Source organism: Micromesistius poutassou (assembly GCF_964030765.1).
Source record: "Micromesistius poutassou genome assembly, chromosome: 19".
Lineage (NCBI taxonomy): Eukaryota > Metazoa > Chordata > Actinopteri > Gadiformes > Gadidae > Micromesistius > Micromesistius poutassou.
The window spans coordinates 11,533,456-11,545,388 of record NC_140289.1 but is presented as its reverse complement, the minus strand read 5'-3'; the positions used below and the strand labels follow the sequence as shown (position 1 = coordinate 11,545,388).

Sequence of the window (11,933 nt, the reverse complement as noted above, 5' to 3'; positions counted from 1 at the left end):
GGTGGAGGCAGCGGTAGGATAGAGTCCTGCTAGGTCTGGGGATGACACTGGCTGAAGAAGTGATGTCCACTCTGCTCATCCTCTCCAGGTCCTCATTATAAAGGGCTCCTGGGCTCCATATTAGGAAGCCTCTAGGAATGTATCTTTCCACAGTGGGGTCAGACCCAGGACCTTTGGCTGTTAGAGTCCATCTATGGAGGCTAGCATTTCACTGCTTATCTCCATCCTTCTGTCCTGACCGATAACAAGCACAGACACCTCTACATTTAGCACAGACTACACTACACCGTGTCTGATGAAGACCCAAGAAACAGTTCTGTATATTGTATTCATATGTATGTTTTTCATTTTATCCTGAATTTAATATAACAATTAATGTGGTGTTAAAGGGTATTTAAAATAAAAAATAAAAAATACATTGTCCCCTTATGTCCAAAAGAAATCTGGTGAATAATTGAGTTCATAAACATTTTCCACTGTGTTCATTCTTCCCTGGGTTAGGGGTGTTTCTCTTTTTGCTCTTTACAATGTTTTTTAAGCCCTTTGTGATTAAGGGCTTAACAAATACATCTGACTGGATATACATGTGTTCTAATGAACAGTTTCAACACCACCACGTGTGATTCAGCAAATCACCCACCTCCACCCAGAGACAACACCAACAGCTCTTGCCTGGCATTGTTGGTTACATGCCAGGGAAGAACACAGGAACTGTGAGGATAGTGCTATGGTGTATCTGCTAATAGAACAACGATGCTGCCTCTTAAAATGCCTCCTGATAAAGTGTTATCTTAAGTAGCCCTGTTCCAGCCCCTGGATCATCCTTCTTATCATCAGGTTTATTCTTGTAGTTCCCTCTGAAACAAGAAGAACAAATAGCCAATGACAAGATATATAACAATGTAGATAATGACACAAATAATCATATATATATGGAGGGGGGGCATTAGCTCAGGAGGGAGAGTGGGTTGGCTGGTAACCGCAAGGTTGCTGGTTCGATCCCCTGTTCCTGCTGGCCGTCGGTGTGTGAATGTGTGCATGAATGGGTGAATGTCAGTCAACACTGTAAAGCGCTTTGGATAAAAGTGATAAAAGCTATATAAATGAGGACCATATATACAATGAAATATATATCACTATAAATAATGAAACAATACAAAATATAACAATGCCCTTCTCAGGTGACACCTTATTCATACCAACAGTGCGGAGTTCAGAAGACGTTCCTGCATAAGTGGACCTTGTGTGACACACCAGTCAGGCTTCACATTGGCCTCTGGTCTTGGCTGCAGAACCACCAGAACTAGTCCAACTAGCAATGTTTTGATGTGTAACTCTTTACTTTTCATGTTTTAAACATTTTATTGGCTCTTTAATGACAGCCGTCCTAACCAAACCCAACCCAGGGACGCTGTGCCCCGGAGGGAGGCCCCGAGGCGCCGGGCCCCGGCAGAGGGAGGTGGAAGGGTGACAGTCTTGACTCAGGGCTGTTCTTCCAGTGGCATCGGGAGCGGGACGGGAGGACTCTGACACACATGCTCAGACAGGCAGGGAATGCAAGAAGTGGTTGGAGGACATCGCCTATAGGATTATAGGATCAGTCGCTGAAGACACAGCAGACTATAAATCACACCGAACCACCAGCAGAGATGTGGCAATGATTGACAGGCAGGAGGGATACGGGATAATGAGAGAGCTTTATTTTGTTTTTACATATAAATCTTACTAACTATTTCAAACAATGTATGCCACAAGTCACAGTATCTCTTAATACAAATATATACTTAGTCAGGAATTCATTGACTTCTCTTGTTAAGAGTTGAAGTAGAACATTGAATATAAATGTTTTGCCATTGACATGTGCAGTAAGGGTCCATGGCGACTATTCTCCATGTTAAATCCCCATAGAAGATTCTGCTCTCAGTAATTATCACTTTGGTTCAGCATCTTTTACGAGGTAATCGATTAGTTCACAATTTTACTGTTACAACCAAGAAATGTTGCATGTTTGCCACTTGGGAAAGCCAAAAAACAACAGATGTAGACACCGAAGCAGTTTTTTGCAGTCCGGTACAAAACAATGCAGCCTCACTATTTTACTTTGTGCAATCTACTATAAAATTTTACTTTTGTAGAAATGCTTTAATTAACCTTAGCGTAGATGCTAGGATAGAGTTGAATTGCACCAGTGGAATAATGGTTATTGTACATTTGGTACACAGTGTTTTACGCATTACTTATCTCTCGCCCATTACTATAATCTTGTCAGACCAGCTGAATAAGTAGAACCTTACAAACCAAGCTTTCTTGGAACAAACTCATAGTTAATACCATACAGGCAAAACACATCTGGAACCCTCTGTCTCAGAGGGACCATGTGACTGTGTCTATAGATATATATTTATACACCTGATATATTTATACACCTAAATAATTTATCATCAGCCAAACTACACATTCAAGAGCTGTAATAAGGTAGCCAGCCCAGATTATGTCATGACTGTATGTCAACATCATTCATACATCTCGCAAACACCCTTTTACAGCAGACCCAGTATAACCATGAGAATACCAGATATTTTCTGTGTTCTGAAAAATTACGCAAAAAATACTGAAAATATTTGGAATATAAACATTAAGAAGGGAAATATTTTATCATTTTCAAAGTAAGCATTTTTCTAAATGAGTTATAATGAACAGAATTTTAAACCTGCTATAAATTCAGTTATAAATGTTGTTAACTCGTTCTTAATAAGAATCCATTCTTAATTATATTATTAACGTTCTAAACCCAGCCTCAATTTAGAACCCCTTCGAGTGTGCGTCCACACCAAAAGAAAAGCAAAGATTTTGCGCAGCATAGAAAAAAAAAGGAAATCTCTAGACGGCGAATAAATCAGTTTTACCAGACACAATCAAGTACTTTTGTCATAGTCACCATGGTCAATAGATATGTTGTAGGATGGGGCAGAAGTAACTGACTATTTATGTATCTCAACACACAGTCCTCTGCTGGCATCCCATTCTTCAACCAGCATTTGTCGCAAGTCAGCCAACGTGGTTGTGTTGGTCACTCTGGCACGAACAGCACGCCCAAGCTGATCCCACAAGTGTTCAATGGGGTTGAGGTCAGGACTGCAAGCAGGCCATTCCATCCTCTGCACTCCCACATTCTGGAGGTAGTCTCTGATAAACCCCGCCCTGTGGGGGCGAGCGTTGTCATCTTGGAGGATAGAGTTCGGTCCCAGACTGTGGAGATATGGGATTGCCACTGGTTGCAGAATCTCATCTCTATATCTCTCTGCATTGAGATTGCCTCCAATGTTGACAAGCCTCGTTTTTCCAGTGAGGGAGACACCATCACACTGCCTCCACCAAAAGATGTTATTCTATCGGTGCAGCAATCAGCATAGCGTTCTCCGCGTCTTCTCCACACTTTGACCCTACGATCCAACTGCTGTAGGCAGAATCTGGACTCATCACTGAACATAACGTTCCTCCACATGTTCAGGTTCCAGTGCACGTGTTGCCGACACCAGTGCAAAAGGGCTTGACGGTGAAGGGCAGTCATGGCAGGACTCCTGGCAGCCCTATGAGACCGGAGATTGGCTGAGAGTGTAGTCTGTTCTGGATTGTCTGGGCAGAGAACCGTCGGCCATATCGTCCTGCAAACCTTGACTGCAAATCTGTAGAAGACCTAAGTGCTGACAGGGTGATGAAATGGTCTTCTTGGGGTGTCGTCTTCTTGGGACGCCCACTTCACGGCCTGTCTTTGACGTCTCCCGTTATATGGAACTTGGCCTTCAGTTTGGAGGGGGTACTAGGGCTCACTCCAAATAATGCCGCAACTTGGTTTTGCGGAACACCAGCTTGAAGTTGCCCTATCGTAAGGGCCCTATCCAGATCAGTCAAAGGCGGCATGCCGATTCTTGGAGCAGACACTTACTGACTGTAGCTGTACTTACAGTAGTAGGGCCCATGTTCACAGGTGCTGCCAATCAGGCACCTGATTGGCAGCACCTGGGGGTACTAGAAGTTCAAAACAAGTGTCAATAGCAACAGCAAAATAACCTGTTTGGCAATGGCAGAAAAAATTTGGCAAATCTTTCATGGGCGTAACCCACATACTCAGCGCTGCTGCTCATCCCACCAATGCATGTTCCTTAGAAATGGGGCACCATTTGAAAGGGAACTAAACAGGCTTTCCAACGGTATAAGATTCATTGCCAAAAAGCATTGTTACCACAGAGAAATAATCTACCAAACACAAATTTCCTTACTTTTTGTGCTAAGTTTATATATAAGAACAAAGGTTCCTCAGCTGAGGTTTGTGAACAACAAGGCCATCTTTCACCATCCATGTCATAAGAGGTCCATCTGATGTACAATATCATCGGATGTGAGTTTGAGTTTGAAGGTCAGGTCAATCAACACATTGTGAATCCCCAGCAGAACCAGTGTTCCCAGTCAACAGACTGTGTATGTGACATTTTGGTTCACTCCTCCCCAGACTACGTCACGTCCGTCGCGGCGTCGCTGGCCAGCTGTTCAGCAGCGAGTGAGCCATGGTGCGACTTCCTTTCTAGGACCCACAGCGCCTGGTTGTAGGAGCGGGATTATTCTGGGTCTTCATCCGGTGGATTATTCCCGCTGAGCTTGTCTTTGGCTGCCATGTGTGGTCCCCTCCTCCTGGTGGACGGGCTCAGCAGAGGGACATGCGCTTGCGGTACTGCTCCACCAGGGGCACCAGGCAGCGCGGGGAGCTGGCCTGGTGCAGGAAGGGGTGGCTGAGGAGCTGGGCCGAGGTGGCCCGCCTGTGGGTGTCCCGGGTCAGCATGCAGCCCAGGAAGTCCTTCAGAGCCGGAGACATCTGGGGGGATGACGACACCGTGAGTATGGGTAGGTGTGTGTGTGTGTGTGTGTGTGTGTGTGCGTATGTGTGTGTGTGTGTGTGTGTGTGTGTGTGTGTGTGTGTGTGTGTGTGTGTGTGTGTGTGTGCGTGCGTGCGCGCGTGTGCGCGTGCGCGTGCGTGTGTGTGTGTGTGTGTGCGTGTGTGTGTACCTTGTGGGGGTTCCTGACGGTGGGGGCGGGATCGTCTCTGATCTTCTTCATGGCCACCACCGGCGTGTCGCTGAAGTACGGAGGTTCACCGTCCACCATCTCCACCACCATGATGCCTAGAGACCACACGTCTACCTGGAACACACACACACACACACATTAACACATCCACCTGGAACACACACACACACATTAACACGTCCACCTGGAACACACACACACACATTAACACGTCCACCTGGAACACACACACACACATTAACACGTCCACCTGGAACACACACACACACACACACATTAACACATCCACCTGGAACACACACACACACATTAACACGTCCACCTGGAACACACACACACACATTAACACGTCCACCTGGAACACACACACACACACACATTAACACGTCCACCTGGAACACACACACACACATTAACACGTCCACCTGGAACACACACACACACATTAACACGTCCACCTGGAACACACACACACACACACACACACACACACACACACACACACATATTAACACGTCCACCTGGAACACACACACACACACACACACACACACACACACACACACATATTAACACGTCCACCTGGAACACACACACACACATTAACACGTCCACCTGGAACACACACACACACATTAACACATCCACCTGGAACACACACACACACATTAACACGTCCACCTGGAACACACACACACACACACACACACACACATTAACACATCCACCTGGAACACACACACACACATATTAACACGTCCACCTGGAACACACACACACACACATATTAACACATCCACCTGGAACACACACACACACACACACACACACACACACACACACACATTAACACGTCCACCTGGAACACACACACACACACACACACACACACACACACACATTAACACGTCCACCTGGAACACACACACACACACACACACACACACACACACACACACATATTAACACGTCCACCTGGAACACACACACACACACACACACACATTAACACATCCACCTGGAACACACACACACACACACACACACACACACACACACACACACACACATATTAACACGTCCACCTGGAACACACACACACACACACACACACACACACACACACACACACACACGCTCACATATTAACACATCCACCTGGATCACACACACACACACACACACACACACACACACACACACACACACACACACACACATAATGAACCCATCCACCTGTAACACACACACAAACACACACACACACACACAGGTATCGCATCCACCTGGACCACACACAGTTAACACGTTGACCTCAGTTGAAGCACAGCCTCTAGCAGCAGGGTTAAGATACCTCTGGTCCGTAGGGGGTCTTGGAGATCACCTCTGGGGCCATCCAATATGGCGTCCCCACGAGAGACTTCCTCCTGGCTATGTCTTTGCTGATCTGAGCGCAGAAGCCAAAGTCTGACAGCTTCACCTGCAGGGAGAGAAGAGAGGTCCACTCATTCAGATACGTCTCATTAAGGTGCAGGTAGGGTTGATGACATCTTGCTCAAGGGCGCCTACAGGTAAACTGCGGACATCGGAGATCAAACCCAGTAGCTGCTGGCTGCGTATCAAACACCCTAACCACTAGACTCCCCGGCCCCCTTGTGCGTGTGTGTGTCTGTCTCTCTCTTTGTATATGTATTGTGTTTGGGCAGGTATGTACGTATGTGTCTTACCCTGCCATCCAAGGCTAGCAGTATGGAGTCGCTCTTGATGTCGCGGTGGATAACTCCCTCGGAGTGGAGGTAAGACAAGGCCTGCAAGACCGCCTCGCACACCGTAGCTATCTGCTCTTCGTTCAGCCTGGTAAGACCCAACACACAGGTAAGCATCGCGACATGAGACATAGGACAAATGGAGTTCAGCCACCGATTCACTCAACCGTCACTGCATTACTTCATTAGACACACCAATAAATCTAGTATGAATGTTGTGACCCGGATCCTCACAGGACAACGGGTTCTTTAAGGCCACTGAATGTGCCCCTTCTGAACTACTGAAAATGTCACATGTTTTCCATGTCGTTCCCCACTGGTTTCCTTAACGAGGTGTTCTGACCAGGTTGTGTTAACGAGGTGAGCGTAACAGGCTCTGTTAACGAGGTGTGCTCACCTGGTCTTGTTAATAAGTTGTTCTCACCTGGTCTCGTAAACAAGGTGTTCTCCCCAGGTTGTGTTAACGAGGTGTGCTCACCTGGTCTCGTAAACAAGGTGTTCTGACCAGGTGCTTAACGAGGTGTGCTCACCTGGTCTCGTTAACCACGTTGGTGAGCGCTCCGCCCTGGAGGTACTCCATGATGACCCAGAGCTCCTCCTCCACCAGGGCCGACCGGAACATCTGGACCACGTTCTTGTGCCGGTAGTCCCTCATGATCGCCACCTGGGAACCAGCGCAGTTTATATTATTCATACATTACAACATACACATACATACATTATCAACACTACTATTATAGTGTTGATAATGTAGTTTATAGTGATGATAATGTCGTTTATTGTGACGGTAACGTCGTTTACAGTAATAATAACGCAGGGGCTACAGACCTCGTTGAAGAGCAGCTCTCTGCGCTGCTGCTTCCTCAGGTCCATCATCTTCACCGCCACCTGCCGTCCGCTGTGGCGCTCGCGGGCGATGCAGACCACCCCCGTCGAGCCCTCGCCGATCCTCACAAAGTTCTCCAGCGAGGTGCGGGGGTCCCCCGGGCCCACCACCATCTGGAGCGCCTCCTTGAACTGCTGGTGGGTCACCTTGGTGGTCCCGGGGCAGGGCATGTCCTGGGGCTGGGAGACCGGGGCGGGGGCGGGGGCGGGGGCGGGGGCGGGGCTTGGCCTGGGGGTGGGGCCTCCTGCACTAGACCTGGTGGTGTATCTGGGGGGCGGGGTCAGCGGGTGTGGGGCCAGGAGGCGGCCGGTGATGGGGCTGCTGGTGCCGTTGGGCGGAGGGAGTGGAGACGAGCTCGCTGAGCCCGACTAGACGGGGGAGGGGAGGGGAGGGGGGGGGGGGGGGGGGGGGAGAAACACACTTCCTGTTAGCTGAGAGTCACGGCCAAGTGATAACACTTCACCAGGAAATAGGTTGAGGATATCCAGTGGGGAACAAGAGATCTGCCCACTGCGTTTGCATTGCGGCGTCCCGTGTTACCGACGCCATTAGGCAAAACACTTTGAGTCGATAATTGGTGAAAAAATGGAAATGTGTCACTTTCTCAGAGTTTCTAGGCAGCCATTAGATAATCATCATTAGCCAAACAAAAGAAACATTTCCCAGCAAAAACACGTGTTTATGAAAACCCGTAACTCCTTGATCAACAAAACAGGCTGATAGAAACATCGATTTACATGTTCTGCAGTTCTTTAGTAAAGTTGAATCAACATCATCCATTACAGTCAAGCAGAAGGTCTCCCAGTGCGAGCGGCCAGGAGGAGCTCTTACGTGGAGGTCGTAGGAGGAGTGCGGTCTTCCCTTGGCGGTGGACAGCAGGTCTGGGAGGTGGTTCCCCGCCGGCTTCACCCTCCTGGTCACCCTAGAGCCCGTCTCTGGCGTCAGCGGGCCGTAGTGGGCGGACGCAGGCCTCTTGTTTCCCTGGCCTCGCTCCGGACCGGCGGGGGGTCCGGCGCTCTCGGTGCGGCCGTGGGGGCCCATGAGGCTGCCTGTCCTGCTGACCCCGGGGCCAGCGGGGGCCGGGGGTCTGCTGGGGGCCGGCGCTGGGTGGAAGTCTATCTCGTAGGAGGACTTGGCCCGGGGCAGCACGCCGTTGGCGGGCAGAGAGCCGCCGGTCTTGGCCTGCAGCTTGGGGCTGCCGCTCTCGCTGCGGACCTGGCGGATGCGGTCCTGCCAGTAGGTGGCACTGGCCTGGTGGGGCCCCTGGCCGGGCCCCTGGGGGAGTTCCAGGTACTGGTAGGAGTCCCCCTCCTCGAGCTCGCCCAGCCGGCCCAGCGACTGGGCCCGTTTCCGTGCCGACAGGCTGGTCCGGCGCAGGGAGTTGGAGCTGGTGACGGACAGCTTGGTCATCTCGGCGATGACGTGGGTGATGTAATCCTCGTGTCCGATGAAGCTCCCCCGCACGATAGTCTGGAGGTCGGAGAAGGACCAGCAAGGTTTAGAGACCCGACACGACCCCAAGGACTTTCATTGATAACCTGGCGAGGATTTTAACTTACTAACTAAAGCACAAAAGTAAAGTAAAGTAAAATAAAGTAAAAGTCTAGGATAGACTGCCTTGCACTTTGCATTCACTGTCTTATTATGACACGATAATGTAGAAGAGGAAAAACTTGTTGTCACATGTTCACTAGTTACAATGCTGAGGCAACACGTTGCTTTTATCTTTCACATCAAATAGTCAGACGCCTTATCCCAGGTGGCTAACGCGCACGAAAGGAAGCCACGTTTGAGAAGGGCGTGGCCTGTCCTGTTTCCCATGCGTCGCGGCATGCCTGTCTAGCTGACAGCCTGCAGCGCCGACAGCGGTTGAAGACCTCCGGAATCAACCTCAGCAACAAAGGACTGTTTCCATAGGCCCCATACGGGGACACCCTGTGTAAACAACGGGTCGGATTCCATCACAGGAAGACAGGACAGGCACACCGGTAACAGGAGATACACAGGTAGAAACAGGTAGACAGGTCACACAGGTAGAAACAGGTAGACAGGTAGAAACAGGTAGACAGGTCACACAGGTAGAAACAGGTAGACAGGTAACACAGGTAGAAACAGGTAGACAGGTAACACAGGTAGAAACAGGTAGACAGGTAACACAGGTAGACAGGTAACACAGGTAGAAACAGGTAGAAACAGGTAGACAGGTCACACAGGTAGAAACAGGTAGACAGGTAACACAGGTAGAAACAGGTAGACAGGTAGAAACAGGTAGACAGGTCACACAGGTAGAAACAGGTAGACAGGTAGAAACAGGTAGACAGGTCACACAGGTAGAAACAGGTAGACAGGTAACACAGGTAGAAACAGGTAGACAGGTAACACAGGTAGAAACAGGTAGACAGGTAACACAGGTAGACAGGTAACACAGGTAGAAACAGGTAGACAGGTAGAAACAGGTAGACAGGTAACACAGGTAGACAGGTAACACAGGTAGAAACAGGTAGACAGGTAACACAGGTAGACAGGTAACACAGGTAGAAACAGGTAGACAGGTAGAAACAGGTAGACAGGTAACACAGGTAGAAACAGGTAGACAGGTCACACAGGTAGAAACAGGTAGACAGGTCACACAGGTAGAAACAGGTAGACAGGTAACACAGGTAGAAACAGGTAGACAGGTAACACAGGTAGAAACAGGTAGACAGGTAACACAGGTAGAAACAGGTAGACAGGTAGAAACAGGTAGACAGGTCACACAGGTAGAAACAGGTAGAAACAGGTAGACAGGTAACAGGTAGAAACAGGTAGACAGGTAACACAGGTAGACAGGTAACACAGGTAGAAACAGGTAGACAGATAACACAGGTAGAAACAGGTAGACAGGTAACAGCAGGTAGACAGGTGTCAAGAGATACACACGAGAAAGGTCTTTCTCTTTCTCTTTCTCTTTCTCTCTCTCTCTCGCTCTCTCTTTCCTTGTTTTACTGAACTTGAAGCCCTGCTCTAGAATTCCTGTGTTTAGACTGTTTTTTGCACAAATGGCGAATAAAAAACCTTTGACCTTTGACCTTTGACCTTTGAAAGAACTGAAGACAGGTAACACGGGTAAACAGGTAACAAGAGGTAGACAGGTAACAACCGTTAACAACTGGCAGACAGGTAGGTAGACAGGTCACAACCGTTAACGTTAAGGTAGACAGGTCACAACAGCTACTACGCTAACGGTGGGAAGACGGGCAACGACAGGCACGCGGGTAACGGTAGGCAGCGACAGGTCGAGAGCAGGCAGACAGGCAGACAACAGGTTCAACAGGCGGTCAGGACAGACAAGGTAACCCCTGAGACACCCCCCCCCCTGCCACCACCACCCTCCTCCCCCTCCTCCTCACCTTCCTGGGCCCCGGCTCCACCTGGGTGACGGACGAGGGGTCCACCAGGGGCAGCGGCCTGCGCAGGTTCTCGATGAGGCTCTGCCACTGGGGCGGCAGGCCCACGTAGCAGCCGCGCGCCGCGTCGTAGGACGTGTGCACGCGGTGCTGGAAGTCCCGCGGCGCCGAGATCTCCGGCGCCCGCGTCTTCTTCTTCCTCTTCTTCGTCGTCCGGCGAAACATCCCCTGGAAGAGGCACAGGCAGCAGGCCGTGGGCGCACAGGAAGCAGAGCCCCGACCGCGGGAAGGCGGCATCTTCGGTTGTGTGTGTGTGTGTGTGTGTGGGGGGGGGGGGGGGAGAGGCTCGCGGTGGGGGGAGAGGGGTGAGACGCGACGCAGGGGAGAGAGAGCACACACTCACGCGTAGGCGCGCTCGCACGCGAACGTGCCCGCGTGGAATCACACACACATGCGCTCAGACACACACACACACACACACACACGCGCGTACTCACTTAGTCTCACACACACATGCAGGCACACCCTTACACACACATTTGGACACACTCATTCAGGCGCGCACACACACACACACACTCACAGGGCGCACCGCAGTCAGACGGGAGGACGTGTGTCAGCTCAGCCGTCTCTGTGCTGCTTCCCTTCCCTGCCCCACCCGTCCTCTCCTAAACAGAGACACACCCAGGTCTCAGCACGCCCAGTTCCTCCCTCGCTCGCTCTCTCTCTCTCTCTCTCTCTCTCTCTCCCTCTCTCTCTCTCTCTCTCACTCTCTCTCTCTCTCTCTCTCTCTCATCCCCTCATGTGTTTCTC

The 11,933-nt window shown here is 50.1% G+C and overlaps 1 protein-coding gene across 1 annotated transcript; it reads right to left on the bottom strand.

The window, feature by feature from the left end:
• Positions 1-4,702: 4,702 nt before the first annotated feature.
• LOC311364323 (serine/threonine-protein kinase PAK 6-like) lies at positions 4,703-11,417 on the bottom strand (the record flags this gene model as incomplete). The annotated part of the gene is made up of 8 exons (XM_084484305.1): positions 4,703-4,870; positions 5,062-5,196; positions 6,437-6,562; positions 6,810-6,936; positions 7,379-7,512; positions 7,677-8,102; positions 8,566-9,204; positions 11,124-11,417. 8 exons carry the CDS (start codon positions 11,415-11,417, stop codon positions 4,703-4,705), a joined length of 2,049 nt encoding a protein of 682 aa, XP_084340431.1.
• Positions 11,418-11,933: the final 516 nt, after the last annotated feature.